At 40.5% G+C, this 22,956-nt stretch overlaps 1 protein-coding gene across 2 annotated transcripts; it reads right to left on the bottom strand.

Moving 5' to 3' along the window:
• Positions 1 to 39: 39 nt before the first annotated feature.
• ANGPTL6 (angiopoietin like 6) lies at positions 40 to 21,243 on the bottom strand. 2 transcript variants are annotated; one of them, XM_075855440.1, is made up of 6 exons: positions 21,040 to 21,243; positions 5,161 to 5,794; positions 3,189 to 3,378; positions 2,687 to 2,880; positions 1,267 to 1,537; positions 40 to 981 (listed from the first exon to the last, which is right to left on the bottom strand). In XM_075855440.1, exons 2-6 carry the CDS (start codon positions 5,743 to 5,745, stop codon positions 791 to 793), a joined length of 1,431 nt encoding a protein of 476 aa, XP_075711555.1. In that variant the 5' UTR covers positions 5,746 to 5,794; positions 21,040 to 21,243; the 3' UTR covers positions 40 to 790. The 2 variants fall into 2 exon arrangements, with proteins under 2 accessions (XP_075711555.1, XP_075711556.1); XM_075855441.1 differs by having other exon boundaries at positions 21,044 to 21,243.
• Positions 21,244 to 22,956: the final 1,713 nt, after the last annotated feature.

Genomic DNA, 22,956 nt, shown 5'->3' with positions numbered 1-22,956 from the left:
TGCTATCAAATGAACGTTTTCATTACAATGACCTGTATATTTAACACACAAGTATTTATTATCTTTATTAGGGTGCAGCAGATTGGGGTCATTATCAGTGTATAGAAAACCAATATTAATCTATGGCACAATATAACAGTATTTCAGAACAAATGGTATAAAAATGTGAAAATAATATTTAAAAAACTAAAAATCTTATCGCTGTGCCAAGGTATCAGTGGTTTTAGTTACAGGTCTTCTGAGAGAACATCTTCTGTGCCTGTCCCCATGATAACACTTTCTGTGTTTTAGCAGCTCAGCTTTATCATAGGGCCAACCAGATCACTTTATTTTTTTTATTTATTTCCCTGTGCTTAAAAATAAAAATTCTCACTGGTTGCTGTGAGACCGAGTGTCCCTTTGATGACACTAAGATGCCAGTGGGAAGTGTTATCATAGGCAAATAGACATTTTTGCTCATCTCACAAGCATTCCACAACTTCCACCTCTGTTAACTTGGACCAGCTAAAAAAAAGGGTTCTTTACAGTAAGAGCATTAAAGAATATGTTGACAAAAACAGTATTGCAAAAACCTCTAGAGTCATTTAGACAATCACCAAAATCGAAAGAGTTATCCCACCATTATCTATGATTTATAGATCAGTCAGAGTAACCACTTGGAGGAATCAAGATTGTTTTTTCTTTTTTAAGTCGAATTTCACTGTCGTCCTTTTTGGATAACTGGTAAGAAAATGAGGGGTTAAGCTTGATGGGCTGATATTTCTCATGCAGCTGTTAGATCCCAAAGACGTCACTGTTTGTTGGGCTTTATAAGCATGGAGACCTTCTTCAGAGAGTAAGCTCCACCACGGAACTCAGCCCAGTAGACTCCATCCTGGTAGCGGCTACGGTAATGACCACCACGGTACCATACTCCGTTCAAGTTGGAATGGGCACACATATTATACCACCAACCGCCTTTCTGGAAATTGGCACAGTTGCCTTCATGGAGATAAGTGAAAGCAGTAGTTAGTTTTTATTGTTTAGCCAAACAAAAAATACAAAAACGTGCATGGAATTCGTATTTAAGTATATAGTTGGCCAATAAGAGAAACCCAATCCTTTACCCTCCCCCCCTCGTAAATTTATATATGAATGGATACATTCACATATCTGTTACCCTCTGTCATTGCTCAAGTCCAAACCAAGACAACCACTTGAAAAATTCTCTCCATGAATAGAATATTTATTTTTCAGTAAAACCAAGTTTTTTGTCATATTCCTCACCTGAGTACGAGTCCTTATCTTTGTCTAAGGTGCTAAACTGTTTATCATTGTGCCAGGAGAGGGAGTCTCCAGCCGTGCCGCGGTATTGCCCCAGTCGCAGCCGGTAGAAGTCACTCTCTGGTTCCACACGAAACTGGTCATATTCAGCACTGACTTGTCTACCTTGCCAGTCATCCATGATGATAAGAAGTTTATATCCTCCTTGTTTGGTCAACCAGTAAATGTTCTCAAGGCCCAACCAATATTCATTGTCCAAATTACCAAATCCTTGCTGCATAAAGGAATAGAAAAATTAAGGGGGAAAAAAATGGAAAATGTGAATTAAAAAAAAAAGAAAAGCAATTGTAACACAACAACAACAACAATCTTTACTATGATCTTATATCTACAGAATGAGTGTCATCTATGTTGTCCATTCTGAATGCGCAACCCCACCTGTAGACTAGTTGTAGGGACTCCCTGAGACCAGCAGTTTCCATGTGGGTGTCCTTATGCACAGTGGTCCTCCTGAGCCAATCACTAAACGGACATTGCTCTGGCTAAGAGAAGTCCAAGTTTTTCTTGTATATGGCCTTTATAGAACATATGGAAAGGGGTTGTCCAAAGCCAACAAGTCATTTAACTACAGCATGGGTTCCCTTTATGTGTAATGGGTGGATGGGATAAAAATGTTGATCAGAATGGTTCTTTCTTACTTGACACGGTACTATGAAGATTGCATATAGGCTAGTTAGGGACATTTTTTTCAATGTGTGGGTATATTGGGTATTGCTAGCAGCTTCACTTAACTGATTGACGGTGGAAGAGATTGTGGATAAGAAGATTTCCCCCCATTGCGACCAGCATGTATATATTTTTTGAATATCCTGAACGCCTGTTATCGAATGAGCCTACATTGAACATGTAAATTTGTTCTTACTGTTCTAAAAATTGTTTGCACGGTGAAACCTCTTCGAGAGGACAACCCAAAATTGCATTAAAAATGGTCTAGAGGGGTGGTCCTCTCAAAGAAGATGGCCAGTATGCAGAGTTTGATGGAATGGAAATATGTCACAGGAATGGTGGTCTACAGAATGGGGTGATCTTCTCAAAGAGGTGGTCTGCTCAAATTGATGGTCTTTGAGAAGTTTTACTGTATGTATTTTATTGCCTAATATTATGATAATAACGTTTATCTGTTATGGCCAAGACATTTTTGAAGTTCTATACTTGTTCCTTTTAATGGAGCAAATTACCATCAGCCGGGATTTATTAAGTCTATTGTCAAAACGATTATGGTTAATGACCTTCATTACATCTATGGCCACCTAAACCTTTAATCTTAGGACTGCAGCTTAAATTATGATGTTAGAGACAAAAATTAGATGGAATATCATCAAAGAAAGGTGGAAAATATCTTCAATAGTGAAGTTGCTCTCACTTTGTAGTTATGCCAAGTTTTAAAGAAGTTGGTTGATCCATCCTGCCGTCTTTGGATCACCGTCCACCCGCCTCCATTGTTCTCTTGGTCACACCAGGCCTGCATAATTTGGTTGCTGGTATGTGGTTTCAGAAGAAAGATACCACTGGACTTCTGACCCGCCAAAAAGGCTTCATAGCAATCCGCCCATGGTCCTGTTTGAAAAGAAGACAATGGATCAATATGGACCAATGGGATTCGTTAGTGCCCTTTTTTTATATGTCTTATTGGCCTATTTCAGTAGGTTATTTTTCTATTTCTCATATTTTTTTTATTAAAATGTTAATCTTACTTTTAGATACCATATACAATATATTCATCACAAATTTCTACAATCGGAGATATATAACTTATTCTCCCTCACCACATGGATTGTGAAGGAGGGAAATAACATATTATTTGACTGTGTTTTATTGCTCTCTGTCCACTCCATTTGACAGATTTGTCAACATGTCTAAAGTACCTTCTGATTGGGAGGTCTCTGAGTTGATATGCGGAACTTTGGAAGTTGTCTTGGTTGATTGTGTCGGGAATATTTCCTTCCTGTTTGCCGTTTCATCTGTTTGCTCCCCATAATCGTCGTGATTTTGTTTCTTCTTCCCTTCTGAAAAGTTGCTGGAAGCCATACTAGTTGATTGTGAAAGAGATGACGTCTGGAAAGATGTATATATTTTGTGATACAAATCACTTTTTTAATATATTTAAATTACATAGAAAAAAAAATGTCATCAAAGGTTCCCATGGTTTTTAAAGGGCATTTGCCCCAAATATAAAGAAGAAAGTCTTGTAATATTCTGATTCTAAGTTATCTTGGTCAGATGCTTGGTGACAATTAATAATCTCAGCCATTACAGCAAAATGGTTGTCACCTTGCTTTCCAGACAGCCAAAATGAACTCTAAATTGCTACTCTTGTGCAGAATTACATTCTCCTTCTCCTATCCTATTAATCTGCGCACGCGTCAAAGCCAATGTTAGGGATGCTCACAAAAATAGTTATTGCCCACAACTATTTTCCACATGGAGAAGAGATCTTATTATGAGAAATCTTAGTAAGATCTATTCTTTGCATTGCCCCACATGTAATTTTATTGGACAATAGTAAAGGAAACCCAATAATGATATAATTTACCACTAACAACTATTCACTCTCCACCTGGTGTAACAGGGTATGGAGACTCCTGTTCTGCCAATTGGTGGAGGTCCCAGTGGTGGGTTCTGTAACTATGCCATAAAGGGTATTACCAGAGTTCCCTTTCACCATCAAGTGGGTAATTGACACCAGTGTTCCCAACTCGTTCTTACTTTGGCCATGGGTCACCCATGGAAGTGTAAGAACGTGTCGGGAAACAATGGTGTCAATGACAAATTTGAGGGGGAACGGAAACTCCGGTAATAACCATTTTCACTTTGTAGTAAGTCACTAGGGAGCCATTCATATTTCCTAGTGAAACCTTATTTAGCCCCCATAGTACTGAATCAAAGACTGAAATATTTTCAGGCCACAACATATTAATGGGACAAGGACGGCAGGCAACAAAGTTAAATCTCCTTGCTCTTGTATAAGGTTAGATTAGCTCATCAAAAGACCATTGGATCCTTCTGTTGTCAAGGACCTAGGATGATAATAAGGCCCTGCCACAATAGGGACCAAAGTGTTCAGAAGAAGAAGTTCTCAGTAGCAGTTATGGCCGGGGAAAGCCACAGCCAGCCTTACACGTCTCCTGCAGGGCATTACGTGTCAGCCATTTAATGAATGGCCATACATGTAGTGCATGAACATACTGGGTCTGCCAGAGTGGAGCCACTTCTATAGAGCAGCCCTCCATCATCCATTTGCCCTAATAGGGTGTTGAGGTGAGACAACCTCTTTTATCTGTCCAACACATTTTGAAGGTCCATCACTTCCGGTCCAAGCTGCCCGGGAAAGAAGGATGCTGGCTGGGACTCAACTGGATTGTGGATTCTGCAGTCCTTTAACATTTTTAATAAAGTCCTTCTTTAAGAAATTAGATGTCTGTCTTATAACTAAGAACTATAACTACATTTCTTAGCATCACAGGACACCGGAGTCAAGGCCGAATTCTCATGCATGTGCATTTACTTTAAATATATAATTTTTTGAAGGGTGTCTGTCAAAAGTATGGGTTTTATACTGGAATCTATTTGATACCCATACAAAGATGTTTCAGTTTGGACTTTGTTCTCGAAGCATGATTCCCTAAACTACTGATCGTAGATGGCTGAATCTCTTTACTTACTGTATCAAGTTCTGATAGAGCACCATGATGGATGGTCACCTCCCTGTGGACAAATCAGCTTCTGGAGAACAAGGTACTCACATGGTTCTTGCTCTGTTACCTTCTGCTATCTACAAGTTGTTGTTTATGGGTAATTTCTGGAAATACAAAATAGGTTTTAATGTTGTGTCCTTACCTGGTTTGCTTGACGTCGACCATTGCTTTGTAGACACTGCTCTTCTAAACGTGCAATGATGAGACTCTGATTGTTGATTAATGAAGTTAGAAAGTTATATTTTTCCTGGAGATCTTGGTACTTAGAAGCCAAGGTGAGGACTTCAGAAGTCGTATTGATTGTTTTATCTTCTTCCTGAAATACTTCTTTTGAGTTATTCTTCTTCTGAAGAACTTCATGGAGGAACTGCACATGCAGGTGACTGAGACGGGATCCCATATTCCTGCTCTCCCTACGGAGATGGTCCATCTCATTAGCTACCTCATGGTCCACATCCACCAGCCTTTTAATATTCTCTATCTCTGTTTGTTGACGGCTAAGCTCTTGTTTTAATTCTTCAACTTCACTTCTGTTCACTCCAAAAGCTTCGGGGAACTTGGCTGTGCTAATGCAAACAGCTCCAGTAATTTTTTGCTGTGGTACCACAAACGTGTAGGTGCATTTTCCTTGGCCTCCTCCATTATTCAGATTAATATATTCGCTTGTTGACTGTGGTTGGCAAAAGCTTGGCAGCAGTGTTATCCATATGAAGGAATAGAAGCTCATTTTAAGATGAACTTAGGTAGTCCCAGGTCCAAGCCTCACAATATACGTCCTGGAATAAAAAAAACAGTAATTAGAGTCAAAAATTATTTTTACGTATGCCATGTTATGGAGGTCTTCCCCCTTAGAAGGATGGCTTCTAAGGAGGAATGTGGAGGCTCATGAAAGAACTACAAGTATGGACTCTATGTATTGCCATGGTTGGCACCATTGGGCACACACAGTCATGTCTATAGTTTTATCAGACTACAAACAGACACGTTTGAGTCAACCTTCCTCAATATCTACTAGTTTCTTGGATTCTTCAGGCCGTTGTTGGAGTCAACCTGTGACAAAGTGGCACTTGCAAGGACAGAATAATGTACATTCAGGTAATCTAAAGGTGTACAACCCGGGCTGGCCATAGAGGTGTACAGCATGTGAGGTTGCACAGGGCATATCACTTGTCACTACTGAAGGAGATGCCACTGGCCCTAATTCTTCATCCCAATTACTCTCTCGGATTCCCAGAATGCAGCTAAATTCCCAAGTTTATTGATTGGGCTGTGTAATTTAGGAAACTGTCAGTGTTACTTGGGCACTATATAGTATATTTATCTGTACATTGTATTATTTGGGCACATTATGGTACGCCATGGAGGGAAGGAATCAATAGAAGGTGTTGCAGGGGGCACCATCCAACCTATGGACTACAAAAAGGGCCTGAATGGCTCATAAACCAGGAGATATGAGGCACAGAACATAAGAATGGATATGAGTCTAAATTATCATCTCTAAGATAAAGTCACCTAAATATAAAATATATCCTATGGCTTTGTTAGTTTGTCCCGGATTTAACTGCAGCTCCTATAATTTTTTTAATAGACGGTAAAAGGACATGAGAATCGGCCGCACAATTCATCCAAAGTGAATTATAAATGTGACAACCTCTATTTTTGTCAACTATGAGGTAGTCAAGGCCCTGCCCTGTTACTATTCACTGAAGATTATTGTGGTCCTGTTCTATAAGATATATGTACAGATGTGGCCATCTTTATCTTGACTTTTAACTCATTAAATACAGTGTCAAGAAACTTTTTCTTGACTTTTTCAATGGCTTTTGTAGTGTGATATCAAACTGCAGCAAGTTATCAGAGTCAAGATAAACTTGGCTACATCTGTATATCCAAAGGATCTATGTTAGGACTACACTATGACTTGGCTTTCACATTTACAAATTCTGAGTTAACCAACCTACCAGGCTTATAAAGTGTTATGTTTATGCACTTTCGAGATAAAAATGGGCCAAAATATTCTGAGAATGTTCTATTTTGTCTATAGTACCTTTCATACAAAATACAGCACTCCTAGAAACCAACTCCTAAAATCATCTCGCTGCCAGAATTGCGGTTACAATAATGTGTTCTTCATACTGTATACATTAAGCTCTAGAGCAAAGCTAAATATCTTAAAAATACTAAGGTTTGTTTGTGTATTATCGTGACAGATTCTTAAATATGCGTTCAAGACTTATTATGCATAGTGTGGAGAAACGCCACTTTTCTTTCTATGCCAGCCAGTTCTGCTCTGGGCCCAGAAAATATATCAGTTATGGAGCTGTTATTTAGTCACAGAGTCACCCAGGTTTCATATAAATGCATAACCCCTGCTCTCCTCACTCTCTCTGGCTACTCCTATTAGCTTTAACACTAAATTTCCCTACTTAGACATTTAAAATGTCTAATGGATTGGGTCTCAGCTCTGGGACCCACACCTATATCGAGAACTGGGGTCACCAGTCTACCGTTTCGCCTGGTGCGGCTGCCGCAAGCTGCCGATTCCAGACAGAGACTAGTGAAGAGGGGCATATGCGGCTCTCTCCTTTCTGTTGTATGGGAATTATGGTAACAGCTGAGCAGCGCTTGCTAGGCTATTTCCGTAACTCCTATTGAACTGATTGGGGAGAGCCATGCGCGGCTCCCTCTCCAATAGTCCCCGTCTGGAATTAGCATCTTGTCGCCAGACCAAGCAAAACAGATGACTCCCATTCTTGATATAGGTTCGGGTCCCAAAGTTGTGGATATGACATAAATGTTTAAGTTGGGAATACACCATTAAATACAGTGTCTGGAGGGAAAAGCTGCAAAAATCAGACAAGACAGGTGTAACAGATAACTTTATACATCAATGGAATTTATAGGCCATGTACTCATCCTTGGCTTGTCTGACTACCCTCTAGAACTACCCACTACTGTATCGAATACCCGCAGTGGCGTAACTACCGCCTTAGCAGCCATACCGGCAGCTATTGAGCTCGCGGCATGAGGGGGTCCGTGTCACCTGCCGTTGGCGCCGCTAGCAGCTGCTATGCTGCTACTGTGGTAGCGACGCCATATTCAATAGTATCTGCATTCTTAGGACGCAGATACCGTTGAATCCTATTTCAGAGCAGGGAGGTATCTCCCTGCTCTGCCATTTACTATGCTACAGGCCTTGCAGCCTATCAGGCACAGGGACGGGATCCCTGCGCAGGCCGGCATGGTGACGCCACTGGATCACGCCAACCTGCACAATGATCCCATATGGATGTATGGCACTATCTACTGGAGGGCCTAATGGCAGAATCTACAAGGGGGGCTGTATGGCACAATATAGGGAGGCTGTATGGCGCAATCTATAGGGGGGCTATATGGCACTATCTATGGGGGAAGCTGTATGGCACTATCTACCCGGGGCTGTATGGCACTATCTACAGGAGGCTATATGGCACTATCTACAGGGGGCTGTATGGCACTATCTACCTGAGACTGTATGGCACTATCTACAGGGGGCTATATGGCACAATCTACAGGGGGCTGTATGGCGCAATCTACAGGGGGGCACTATCTACAAGGGGGGGGCTGTGTGTGGTACCAAGGGGCTGGGGGGCCCAGTCAAAAGTTTGCTATAGGCCCCAGTCTTTCCTAGTTACGCTCTTGCATACCCGGCTCATGATACATCACCATTATTGAGGCCTGGCTTATCTGACTACCCTCTTGAACAACCCACTGCTGTACCGCTTACCCGGCACTACTACATTTCTATTGCTAAACCTAAGCTATCCAACTATGCAATTGTGGGTATCCTAGGAATCAGATCATTACATACAGCCTGTGTCTGTGTTTTCTGGCCTCTCACACTGACATGGATGATATGATTTCTGTGAGAAAACGATCCTCAGAAGTGTCCTCAGGGAAATATAACCTATATACTCTAACCGCAAATATCTCGATAGTGTCCAGGTATAGGTCAGCAAGAAACATGACTGCAGGATCAGACTACACACATGGTTAGTTGTAGTCTGTAACCATGGAGACGCATTACTTGGCATCGGAGCTGTATGCACAAAACGGTTGGAGATTTTTAAATAAAGACTACTTGCAAAGTTGCTTCATTTTTTTATTTTAGATACACTGGAGAAAAGAAACATGTTGGAAGAGCTGCACGTACCCTTTAAAGTGAATCCTATGTCACTGTATTGAATAACTAGATAGCAGTGCGGCGGATATTAGTGGTCAGGGTCGAAAAACTGTTACTTGGCCTATTGCCATCCACGACAACCATATGAAGGGCGGCTATAGTACGCATGGTTAAAATTCAGAGTTTTACATATGGATGAAAGATCGAATTCTATACAATTGACTAATACCGAAACTGGAATTTGTATACACACAGCTGCACCCTACACCATGAGAGGGGCACCCAACCAGATCAGCAGCACACGTGTGTGAAGAAAAGGGGAAGCAAAAAGAAAAGAATTCTGCTGACGAGCGGAAATCGGGCCAAAACCTCAAAGTGCAGACCTTGGCAGATACTGAATGTGGTTACTAATATCAGGTTACAGTCACAATTCATTTCTCATGTCTGGTGAGATGTTTCCAGGAGTAATAGGAGAGGGATGTGTGTATATGACTGAGTGTCTGCTTGTATATGAATATTGGTGCGTGTTGGTGAATAGGAGGCAAAGTTCCTCCAGCATCGCAACCCCATATGGCTTTGTGAACAATCCCATAGTGGAGGCGGCCAACGTTGAACCTATATCCATAAGAATGCTGCCTGTTGGTTATAGATTTTAACCCCTTAATGACCCTTTAATGACAATTCCTTAATGGAAGGCAAGGACTTAGATAGCTGCCAGCCAAACACTTGTAATACACGGAGAAGCCAGTTCCACCAGAGCAGGAGCAAAATGCCATAATGCGACTTTATGAGACAACACCTTTAAGTGATATTGTAAGTTATTTAATGAATAATAAGTGAGGAAATTAAAAATAAACGAAAATAGAAAATTAAAATCAAATATTCAGAATTCTAAAAAAAAATAATAATAAAATAGAAAATTAAATTTGCATGAATGTAAGTGGATTAATAAAAACAAATAAAATACTATTACTTGATTAATAATCTAAGAGATAACAGTGGCGGCACCACTAGGGTTTGGTCTGATCTCCTCTATCTCTCTTCTTTCATTCTTACCTCCCTGCTAGAGGCTCAGACCCTGGTGTTTGATTTACTTGTCCCAGGATAGATAAAGTGCATCCCTCATCTCATCCTATCATGTGTGATACTGTCTGCTGTGCTGGTGTATCTAATCCTATCATGTGTGATACTGTCTGCTGTGCTGGTGTATCTCATCCTATCATGTGTGATACTGTCTGCTGTGCTGGTGTATCTCATCCTATCATGTGTGATACTGTCTGCTGTGCTGGTGTATCTAATCCTATCATGTGTGATACTGTCTGCTGTGCTGGTGTATCTAATCCTATCATGTGTGATACTGTCTGCTGTGCTGGTGTATCTCATCCTATCATGTGTGATACTGTCTGCTGTGCTGGTGTATCTAATCCTATCATGTGTGATACTGTCTGCTGTGCTGGTGTATCTCATCCTATCATGTGTGATACTGTCTGCTGTGCTGGTGTATCTCATCCTATCATGTGTGATACTGTCTGCTGTGCTGGTGTATCTAATCCTATCATGTGTGATACTGTCTGCTGTGCTGGTGTATCTCATCCTATCATGTGTGATACTGTCTGCTGTGCTGGTGTATCTCATCCTATCATGTGTGATACTGTCTGCTGTGCTGGTGTATCTAATCCTATCATGTGTGATACTGTCTGCTGTGCTGGTGTATCTCATCCTATCATGTGTGATACTGTCTGCTGTGCTGGTGTATCTCATCCTATCATGTGTGATACTGTCTGCTGTGCTGGTGTATCTAATCCTATCATGTGTGATACTGTCTGCTGTGCTGGTGTATCTCATCCTATCATGTGTGATACTGTCTGCTGTGCTGGTGTATCTAATCCTATCATGTGTGATACTGTCTGCTGTGCTGGTGTATCTCATCCTATCATGTGTGATACTGTCTGCTGTGCTGGTGTATCTCATCCTATCATGTGTGATACTGTCTGCTGTGCTGGTGTATCTCATCCTATCATGTGTGATACTGTCTGCTGTGCTGGTGTATCTAATCCTATCATGTGTGATACTGTCTGCTGTGCTGGTGTATCTAATCCTATCATGTGTGATACTGTCTGCTGTGCTGGTGTATCTCATCCTATCATGTGTGATACTGTCTGCTGTGCTGGTGTATCTAATCCTATCATGTGTGATACTGTCTGCTGTGCTGGTGTATCTAATCCTATCATGTGTGATACTGTCTGCTGTGCTGGTGTATCTCATGCTATCATGTGTGATACTGTCTGCTGTGCTGGTGTATCTAATCCTATCATGTGTGATACTGTCTGCTGTGCTGGTGTATCTCATCCTATCATGTGTGATACTGTCTGCTGTGCTGGTGTATCTCATCCTATCATGTGTGATACTGTCTGCTGTGCTGGTGTATCTCATCCTATCATGTGTGATACTGTCTGCTGTGCTGGTGTATCTCATCCTATCATGTGTGATACTGTCTGCTGTGCTGGTGTATCTAATCCTATCATGTGTGATACTGTCTGCTGTGCTGGTGTATCTCATCCTATCATGTGTGATACTGTCTGCTGTGCTGGTGTATCTCATCCTATCATGTGTGATACTGTCTGCTGTGCTGGTGTATCTCATCCTATCATGTGTGATACTGTCTGCTGTGCTGGTGTATCTAATCCTATCATGTGTGATACTGTCTGCTGTGCTGGTGTATCTAATCCTATCATGTGTGATACTGTCTGCTGTTCTGGTGTATCTAATCCTATCACGTGTGATACTGTCTGCTGTGCTGGTGTATCTCATCCTATCATGTGTGATACTGTCTGCTGTGCTGGTGTATCTCATCCTATCATGTGTGATACTGGCTGCTGTGCTGGTGTATCTCATCCTATCATGTGTGATACTGTCTGCTGTGCTGGTGTATCTCATCCTATCATGTGTGATACTGTCTGCTGTGCTGGTGTATCTCATCCTATCATGTGTGATACTGTCTGCTGTGCTGGTGTATCTCATCCTATCATGTGTGATACTGTCTGCTGTGCTGGTGTATCTAATCCTATCATGTGTGATACTGTCTGCTGTGCTGGTGTATCTCATCCTATCATGTGTGATACTGTCTGCTGTGCTGGTGTATCTCATCCTATCATGTGTGATACTGTCTGCTGTGCTGGTGTATCTAATCCTATCATGTGTGATACTGTCTGCTGTGCTGGTGTATCTCATCCTATCATGTGTGATACTGTCTGCTGTGCTGGTGTATCTAATCCTATCATGTGTGATACTGTCTGTTGTGCTGGTGTATCTAATCCTATCATGTGTGATACTGTCTGCTGTGTTGGTGTATCTCATCCTATCATGTGTGATACTGTCTGCTGTGCTGGTGTATCTAATCCTATCATGTGTGATACTGTCTGCTGTGCTGGTGTATCTCATCCTATCATGTGTTATACTGTTTGCTGTGCTGGCGTATCTGATCCTATCATGTGTGATACTGTCTGCTGTGCTGGCGTATCTAATCCTATCATGTGTGATACTGTTTGCTGTGCTGGTGTATCTAATCCTATCATGTGTGATACTGTCTGCTGTGCTGGTGTATCTCATCCTATCATGTGTGATACTGTCTGCTGTGCTGGTGTATCTCATCCTATCATGTGTGATACTGTCTGCTGTGCTGGTGTATCTCATCCTATCATGTGTGATACTGTCTGCTGTGCTGGTGTATCTCATCCTATCATGTGTGATACTGTCTGCTGTGCTGGTGTATCTCATCCTATCATGTGTGATACTGTCTGCTGTGCTGGTGTATCTCATCCTATCATGTGTGATACTGTCTGCTGTGCTGGTGTATCTAATCCTATCATGTGTGATACTGTCTGCTGTGCTGGTGTATCTCATCCTATCATGTGTGATACTGTCTGCTGTGCTGGTGTATCTCATCCTATCATGTGTGATACTGTCTGCTGTGCTGGTGTATCTCATCCTATCATGTGTGATACTGTCTGCTGTGCTGGTGTATCTCATCCTATCATGTGTGATACTGTCTGCTGTGCTGGTGTATCTCATCCTATCATGTGTGATACTGTCTGCTGTGCTGGTGTATCTAATCCTATCATGTGTGATACTGTCTGCTGTGCTGGTGTATCTCATCCTATCATGTGTGATACGGTCTGCTGTGCTGCTGTATCTAATCCTATCATGTGTGATACTGTCTGCTGTGCTGGTGTATCTAATCCTATCATGTGTGATACTGTCTGCTGAGCTGTGTATCTCATCCTATCATGTGTGATACTGTCTGCTGTGCTGGTGCATCTAATCCTATCATGTGTGATACTGTCTGCTGTGCTGGTGCATCTCATCCTATCATGTGTGATACTGTCTGCTGTGCTGGTGTATCTCATCCTATCATGTGTGATACTGTCTGCTGTGCTGGTGTATCTCATCCTATCGTGTGTGATACTGTCTTCTGTGCTGGTGTATCTAATCCTATCGTGTGTGATACTGTCTGCTGTACTGGTGTATCTAATCCTATCGTGTGTGATACTGTCTGCTGTGCTGGTGTATCTCATCCTGTCAGGTGTGATACTGTCTGCTGTGCTGGTGTATCTCATCCTATCATGTGTGATACTGTCTGCTGTGCTGGTGTATCTCATCCTATCATGTGTGATACTGTCTGCTGTGCTGGTGTATCTCATCCTATCATGTGTGATACTGTCTGCTGTGCTGGTGTATCTCATCCTATCATGTGTGATACTGTCTGCTGTGCTGGTGTATCTCATCCTATCATGTGTGATACTGTCTGCTGTGCTGGTGTATCTAATCCTATCATGTGTGATACTGTCTGCTGTGCTGGTGTATCTAATCCTATCATGTGTGATACTGTCTGCTGTGCTGGTGTATCTCATCCTATCATGTGTGATACTGTCTGCTGTGCTGGTGTATCTCATCCTATCATGTGTGATACTGTCTGCTGTGCTGGTGTATCTCATCCTATCATGTGTGATACTGTCTGCTGTGCTGGTGTATCTCATCCTATCATGTGTGATACTGTCTGCTGTGCTGGTGTATCTCATCCTATCATGTGTGATACTGTCTGCTGTGCTGGTGTATCTCATCCTATCATGTGTGATACTGTCTGCTGTGCTGGTGTATCTCATCCTATCATGTGTGATACTGTCTGCTGTGCTGGTGTATCTCATCCTATCATGTGTGATACTGTCTGCTGTGCTGGTGTATCTCATCCTATCATGTGTGATACTGTCTGCTGTGCTGGTGTATCTCATCCTATCATGTGTGATACTGTCTGCTGTGCTGGTGTATCTCATCCTATCATGTGTGATACTGTCTGCTGTGCTGGTGTATCTCATCCTATCATGTGTGATACTGTCTGCTGTGCTGGTGTATCTAATCCTATCATGTGTGATACTGTCTGCTGTGCTGGTGTATCTCATCCTATCATGTGTGATACTGTCTGCTGTGCTGGTGTATCTAATCCTATCATGTGTGATACTGTCTGCTGTGCTGGTGTATCTCATCCTATCATGTGTGATACTGTCTGCTGTGCTGGTGTATCTCATCCTATCATGTGTGATACTGTCTGCTGTGCTGGTGTATCTCATCCTATCATGTGTGATACTGTCTGCTGTGCTGGTGTATCTAATCTTATCATGTGTGATACTGTCTGCTGTGCTGGTGTATCTAATCTTATCATGTGTGATACTGTCTGTTGTGCTGGTGTATCTAATCCTATCATGTGTGATACGGTCTGCTGTGCTGGTGTATCTAATCCTATCATGTGTGATACTGTCTGCTGTGCTGGTGTATCTAATCCTATTATGTGTGATACTGTCTGCTGAGCTGGTGTATCTAATCCTATCATGTGTGATACTGTCTGCTGTGCTGGTGTATCTAATCTTATCATGTGTGATACTGTCTGCTGTGCTGGTGTATCTAATCTTATCATGTGTGATACTGTCTGCTGAGCTCGTGTATTAAAGCCTGTCATGTGTGTTACTGTCTTCCGTGCTGGTGTATCTAACCATATCATGTGTGATACAGTCGGCTGCTGGTGTATCTAAGTCTATGGCATGTCTGATACTGTCTGCTGAGACACTGTATTGAAACCTTTCATGTGTGATACTCTCTGCTGTGCTTGTGTATCTAAGGGCACATTCAGACGTGGCGGAATTGCGGTTGAATTCCGCTGTGGACAGTCCGCAGACGTTTTTTAAATTGGTTTCTATACATTTTCAGGAAACTTTGTTCAGACGTTGCGGAAAATAACTGCAGAATTTAGGCTGCGGTGCAGAATTTTCCCTCCTCAGCATGCTCATTATGTTGCGGAGAAGCAGCGGAATTTCACTGCGGATTTCAGTCTTTGCAAAGCAAAGGCTGAAATCTGCGGCAAGTTCTCTGTGATATCTGCAACGTCTGAATTACCTGTCAAATATGCAAATGTGGCTGCAGATTCGTTGCGAATTTGCAGCAACATTTACAGCGGAAAAATTTTGCAACGTCTGAACATGCCCTAATGGCATGGCCAGACGTGGCATATTTCTTCCGCCACTGTCCGCATCAATGCCGCACATAATCTGCGTTGCAGATTCTGTTGCGGCTTTGCCTAAAATGTGCAGTAAATTGATGCGGACTGTCCGTTGCGTATTGAGGTGTACTTCCCTTCTTTCTATCAGTGCAGGATAGAGAGAAGGGCCAGCACTTTCCCTAGTAAAAGTAAAATAAATTCCTACTTACCCGGCCGTTGTCTTGGTGACGCGTCCCTCTTTCGTCATCCAGCCCGACCTCCCTGGATGACGCGGCAGTCCATGTGACCGCTGCAGCCTGTGACTGGCCTGTGATTGGCTGCAGCCGTCAAATGGACTGAAACGTCATCCTGGGAGGCCGGACTGGAGACAGAAGCAGGGAGTTCTCGGTAAGTAGAAACTTCTATTTTTTTTACAGGTTGCTGTATATTGGGATCGGTAGTCACTGTCCAGGGTGCAGAAACAGTTACTGCCGATCGTTTAACTCTTTCAGCACCCTGGACAGTGACTATCTCCTGATGTTGCCTAGCAACGCTCCCGTAATTACGGGTGCACACACGTAGTTACCCGTAATTACGGGAGCCCCATTGACTTCTATGGGCCTGCCCGTGCCGTAATAACGGCCCGTGATTACGGGCGTTTTTACGTTCGTGTCCATGGGGCCTCAATCTGGCTATAGACCTAGAATCACATAGGTCCAGCCAGAATGAAAAAATGTCATGTTCGTAAAAAACCAATACGCAACGAAACACACATAACATCTGCGGACTTCATTGCTGAATTTTGAATCTCCATTGAAGTCAATGAGTCCGCCACAAGTCCGCTACACGTCCGCAACAGCCAGTGTATGCTGCGGACAACAAATTCCGCACCGCAGCCTATGGTCCGCAGCGGAGTTTTCCGCAACGTGTGCACGAACCTCACTAAAAAGCTGTGGAAAGCAATGGAGAAAATGGCCGCAGCGGAATTTCAAAGCAATTCTGCCACGTCTGGCCATGCCCTAAGCCTGGCATGTCTGCTACTGTCTGCTGAGCCACTGTATCTAAGCCTATCATGTGTGATACTGTCTGCTGACCCGAAGTATCTAAACATATGTGTTATACTGTCTCAGAGAACTATAGAAAAAATTGCTCAATACTAAAAAAAAACAGGACATTCGCTATAGATCAGTAGGCAGCGATGGTCATGACTTGACAGCAGTGATTCTCAGTAGTCTTCTTCTTCTTCTTCTTCTTCTTCTTCTTCCTCTTCTTCTTCTTCTTCTTCGTCCAGTCTTAATGAGCAGAAGTGAAATAGAAGAATATAGACAGCCGGAAGATAAGGGGACAGGATCCAGACCTGAGAATCCAGCAACATGTCAGGGAGGTTTCCAGGAGGTCGCCTGTGTTTATATGATGGGGTTAACAAACGCTGGGGTGATATCCTTTTTTTTTTTTTTTTTAATGAACGTGAATGGAATTGCAGAAGGAATAAACTTCCCTACACCCTCGAAAGTATTAGTCAAGACATGAAATAAGAAATCTAGGGCACAAAGCAAAGACAGGAAACCTTGAGATATTTATACTAGAAGCTTATTAATATAATAAAAGATAAATATATATCTTCTGTACTGCGCTGCGGAGCATGTTGGCGCTATATAAATAAACATAATAATAATATAAAAATATATAGGATTCCATGGCCTCTTTATCCCCATCTGTTGGCTATGGGTGATACTGCAATGTCATTGATGGCTCATTACCATATTTAGTGAAGGGTTAATTAACTCTATCATATCATTTCTCTGTCAAGTTGTTAAAATGCAATTGTGTTGAATCTGTGTGACAACCAAATTGGCGACCATCATGAATTCTCCAGAAGTTGTCACCAACTTCAGCAACTAATTTACACCATGATGAGGGGCGGAAAAAGTCTCGTGCTATAAGGGCACGTTCAGACGGGGCAGAGTTTTTTCGCTGCAAATGTTGGTGCAGATTTGGGCCAATTTTGCAACGAATCTGCACCAACATTTGCATATTTGGCAGGTAATTCAGACGTTGCAGAAAACACAGCGGACTTGCCACAGATTTCAGTTTTAGCATTGCAAAGGCTGAAATCCGCAGTGAAATTCCGCTTCTTCTCCGCAACAGTCGGTGCATGCTGCGGAGGGAAAATTCTGCACCGCAGCCTATGGTCCGCAGCGGAGTTTTCCGCAACGTCTGAACTAACTTTCCTAAAAATGTATAGAAACAAATGTAAAAAACGGCCGCTGGAGAATTCCACAGCAATTCCGCCACGTCTGAATGTGCCCTAACTAAGGGCTGATGTATCCCAAAATGGGTCGGGGAGCCCTGCTACCTGCATTGATACTTGTCGTTTTGCCTTGTGAATTCCAATCGGGACCTATAAAGGTTTGTGGTTTTATTCATTGAATTAATTTAGTGCTGGACACGCTCTTTTTTATCGCTACTGCGTTTCAGCAGGTCCCGGCTGCCGTCCATACACTATTGTCTGCACCTGGGTGAGCTGACTAATGCATAGGTTTTAAAAATATGGATAATAAAGTATATTATAGCATAATGTAAATAATATAATATAGCATAATGTAAATAATATAATCTAGTATACTATAGGATAATGTAAATAATATAGTATAATATACTACAGATAATCTAGTATACTATAGGATAATGTAAATAATACAATATAAATAATCTAGTATAATATAGCATAATGTAAATAATATAAATAGTATAATATACTACAGATAATCTAGTATAATATAGCATAATGTAAATAATACAATATAGGATAATGTAAATAATATAATAGAAATAATCTAGTATAATATAGCATAATGTAAATAATATAGTATAATATACTACAGATAATATAGGATAATGTAAATAATATAATATACTATAGATAATCTAGTATAATATAGGATAGTGTAAATAATATAATATACTATAGATAATCTAGTATAATATAGGATAGTGTAAATAATATAATATACTATAGATAATCTAGTATAATATAGGATAGTGTAAATAATATAATATACTATAGATAATCTAGTATAATATAGGATAGTGTAAATAATATAATATACTATAGATAATCTAGTATAATATAGGATAGTGTAAATAATATAATATACTATAGATAATCTAGTATAATATAGGATAGTGTAAATAATATAATATGGTATAGATAATCTAGTATAATATAGGATAGTGTAAATAATATAATATACTATAGATAATCTAGTATAATATAGGATAGTGTAAATAATATAATATGGTATAGATAATCTAGTATAATATAGGATAGTGTAAATAATATAATATGGTATAGATAATCTAGTATAATATAGGATAGTGTAAATAATATAATATGGTATAGATAATCTAGTATAATATAGGATAGTGTAAATAATATAATATACTATAGATAATCTAGTATAATATAGGATAGTGTAAATAATATAATATACTATAGATAATCTAGTATAATATAGGATAGTGTAAATAATATAATATACTATAGATAATCTAGTATAATATAGGATAGTGTAAATAATATAATATGGTATAGATAATCTAGTATAATATAGGATAGTGTAAATAATATAATATGGTATAGATAATCTAGTATAATATAGGATAGTGTAAATAATATAATATACTATAGATAATCTAGTATAATATAGGATAGTGTAAATAATATAATATACTATAGATAATCTAGTATAATATAGGATAGTGTAAATAATATAATATGGTATAGATAATCTAGTATAATATAGGATAGTGTAAATAATATAATATACTATAGATAATCTAGTATAATATAGGATAGTGTAAATAATATAATATACTATAGATAATCTAGTATAATATAGGATAGTGTAAATAATATAATATGGTATAGATAATCTAGTATAATATAGGATAGTGTAAATAATATAATATACTATAGATAATCTAGTATAATATAGGATAGTGTAAATAATATAATATACTATAGATAATCTAGTATAATATAGGATAGTGTAAATAATATAATATACTATAGATAATCTAGTATAATATAGGATAGTGTAAATAATATAATATACTATAGATAATCTAGTATAATATAGGATAGTGTAAATAATATAATATACTATAGATAATCTAGTATAATATAGGATAGTGTAAATAATATAATATGGTATAGATAATCTAGTATAATATAGGATAGTGTAAATAATATAATATGGTATAGATTATATAGTATAACATAATGTAAATAATAAATATAGTATAATTACATCAAGAGTATATAGTATAATATAGCATAATGTAGATAAACTATAGATAATAAAATATAGTTCAGATAATCTAGTATAATATAATGTAGATAAGCTATAGATAATAAAGTATAAATAATATAATGTGGATAATATAGTGTAATAGAGATAAAGTATAGATAATAAAAGTAATACAGATAATCCAGTATAATATAATATAGATAATAATGAATGAATCCTCTTTTGAGACCCAGGACACATTCTTAGTGCCACTATTGGTCGTTGGTAGGGCTTGTCCACACGTAACGGATTTGCTGCAGAAAATTTCCGCAGAATTTCCACATGAACTAGCAGACAATCCGCTGTGGAAAATGCACAAAGTAGTGCTGCGGTTTTTTGGTGCGTTTTTTTCAAGGGCTGCGTGATGGTGATATTTCTTTTTTCTGTGATGTCCACCACCCCCCCCCCCCTGTAAGAAATTCTGCAGCGTTTCCACGGCAAATTACGCAGTACTTCAGAAAAATGCAGGAAATCAGTCCACTTTCCGCAGCAATAATTGATATACTGCGGTACTAAAATTACGCACCGCAAGTCAATTTCTGGACTGTAGATTTACGCAGAGTGTGGTTGACATTTGTTAAATCACACTCACTTTGCTGCTACTGTATTCCGCTGTGTATTTTCCGTCCGCAATTCCGGAAGGAAAGTACGCAGCATTTCCGTTACGTGTGGACAAGCCCTAATACCATTATAAAAGGGAATTGTCAGTTAAGCATTTTCCTAATAGACTCTTCTGCTTGAAACCATGGCTACATCTTCAGTTACCGTCTGCTGGACCGTAGACAATAGACCTTCGAGTCGTCTTAAATGTAACTATTTTCGGTCCCTACGGAAATTTGTAAAACCTAATAGTGGATATTTTCAGCACAATGGGACTATAGATGTGAAGCCAGTAATAATAGAAGTGAGGCCAATGGTAAATGTTTCCCCAGATCCCGACTAGTTATAGGAGAGACATAGAGCAGAGTAGGGGGCACTTACTTACTGTGCTGTGGGAGCTGATCCTGGGCAGGTCCAGTATTATCCCATAGATGCTCAGTATGTACTGGGGTCTGTGTGTCGGAGCAGTAGCTCTTCCCTCTGTTTATGTAGGACTGCAGGACGGGATAGACAGCTATGAGCCCTCCCCATGTACAGGAATCTGAGCTGTTTCTGTGGGTCAGGGCTCCTCACATCTGGCATTGGATTAAAGAGCGACTCCACTCACAATGGATATTACCGTCAATGGTCCTGCGATCATTCCTACAGTGTACGGCTAAGACGTTATATTACCAAGAATTAATACAATTTTTTTTCAACTCTAAATATCAGGGGCGGACACTAAATGCAAAACGCCCAGTGTGCATGGACTACCGCAATCTGCTACTCATAAACTAGACACATGCCGCATAGGCTGATATCACACATCTCATAATTATCTTCTATCTATCTATCTATCTATCTATCTATCTATCTATCTATCTATCTATCTATCTATCTATCTATCTATCTATCTATCTATCATCTGTCTGTCTGTCTGTCTATCTGTCTGTCTGTCTATCTATCTATCTATCTATCTATCTATCTATCTATCTATCTATCTATCTATCTATCTATCTATCTATCTATCTATCTATCTATCTATCTATCTATCTATCTATCTATCATCTATCTATCTATGTCATATCTATCTATCTATCTATCTATCTATCTATCTATCTATCTATCTATCTATCTATCTATCTATCTATCTATCTGTCTGTCTGTCTGTCTGTCTGTCTGTCTATCTATCTATCTATGGCATAACTACCGCTTTGGCAGCCGTAGCGGCTGCTACGGGGCCCGCGGCATGAGGGGGCCCGTGCCGTTCGCCGACACGCCCCCCCATATGCGCTAGCAGCCGTTATGGCTACTACAGCGGTAGCGACGCTACTACGGGGCCCACGCCGCCGAGCCTCTAAGGCTGGGTTCACACAACAAATTTTCAGGTGTAAACGAGGCGTTTTACGCCTCGAATTACACCTGAAAACACGGCTCAAATACGTCGGCAAACATCTGCCCATTCATTTCAATGGGTTTGCCGACGTACTGTGCCGACGACCTGTAATTTTAAGCGTCGCTGTCAAAAGACGGTGCGTAAAATAACAGCGTCGTCAAAGAAGTGCAGGACACTTCTTGGGACGTAATTTGAGCCGTTTTTCATTGACTTCAATGAAGAACAGCTCCAAATTACGGCCGTAATTGACGCCTCGCAAAACGCGAGTACGAGCAATTACATCTGAAATTCAGAAGCTGTTTTCTCCTGAAAACAGCTCCGTAATTTCAGCCGTAATTGACGTTATCGTGTGCACATACCCTAACATTTATGCCTCTCATTCCCGGTGGCGTCGCTAGCACCGCAGGGGGCCCCGATGCTAGCAACAGCCACCCCCTCTTGCAGTAATTGTACCTGCGTCTATATCATAAAGGTACATTAGAGCTAAATACATGCATTAGCGCTGACCATTCATCGCGCCCGACCATTCATCGCGCCGCTTCCATGGTTGAAAGACGCTGATTGACGGGGCAAGTCATTCTGCCCTGCCAATCAGCGCCTTTCAACGACGTGCCACTTGCGTCATTCAGCTCTAGCAGACCTGCTCAGAAGAGAGCACATCTGCATTGCCACCGGACAGCTCAGTAACGGGATCAGGGTGAGTATGTATAGTTTTGGGGTTTTTTCTACTAAAACTGTGAGTGGCATTATCAACAGGGGGGCTCTATCTACAGGGGGGGTCTATATAATGGGATGTCAAGCACTATATACAGGGGGAGCTATATGTGGGACACTATATACAGGGGGATCTGTATGTGAGGCACTAGCTACAGAGGTTGGCTATATTTGGAACACTATAGGGAGAGCTATTTGTAGGGCACTAT

The sequence above is a fragment of the Rhinoderma darwinii genome, chromosome 3 (genome assembly GCF_050947455.1).
Source record: "Rhinoderma darwinii isolate aRhiDar2 chromosome 3, aRhiDar2.hap1, whole genome shotgun sequence".
In the NCBI taxonomy this organism is placed as follows: Eukaryota; Metazoa; Chordata; class Amphibia; order Anura; family Rhinodermatidae; genus Rhinoderma; species Rhinoderma darwinii.
The sequence above is the reverse complement of the archived record's forward strand: the minus strand, read 5'-3'. Positions and strand labels throughout refer to the sequence as shown.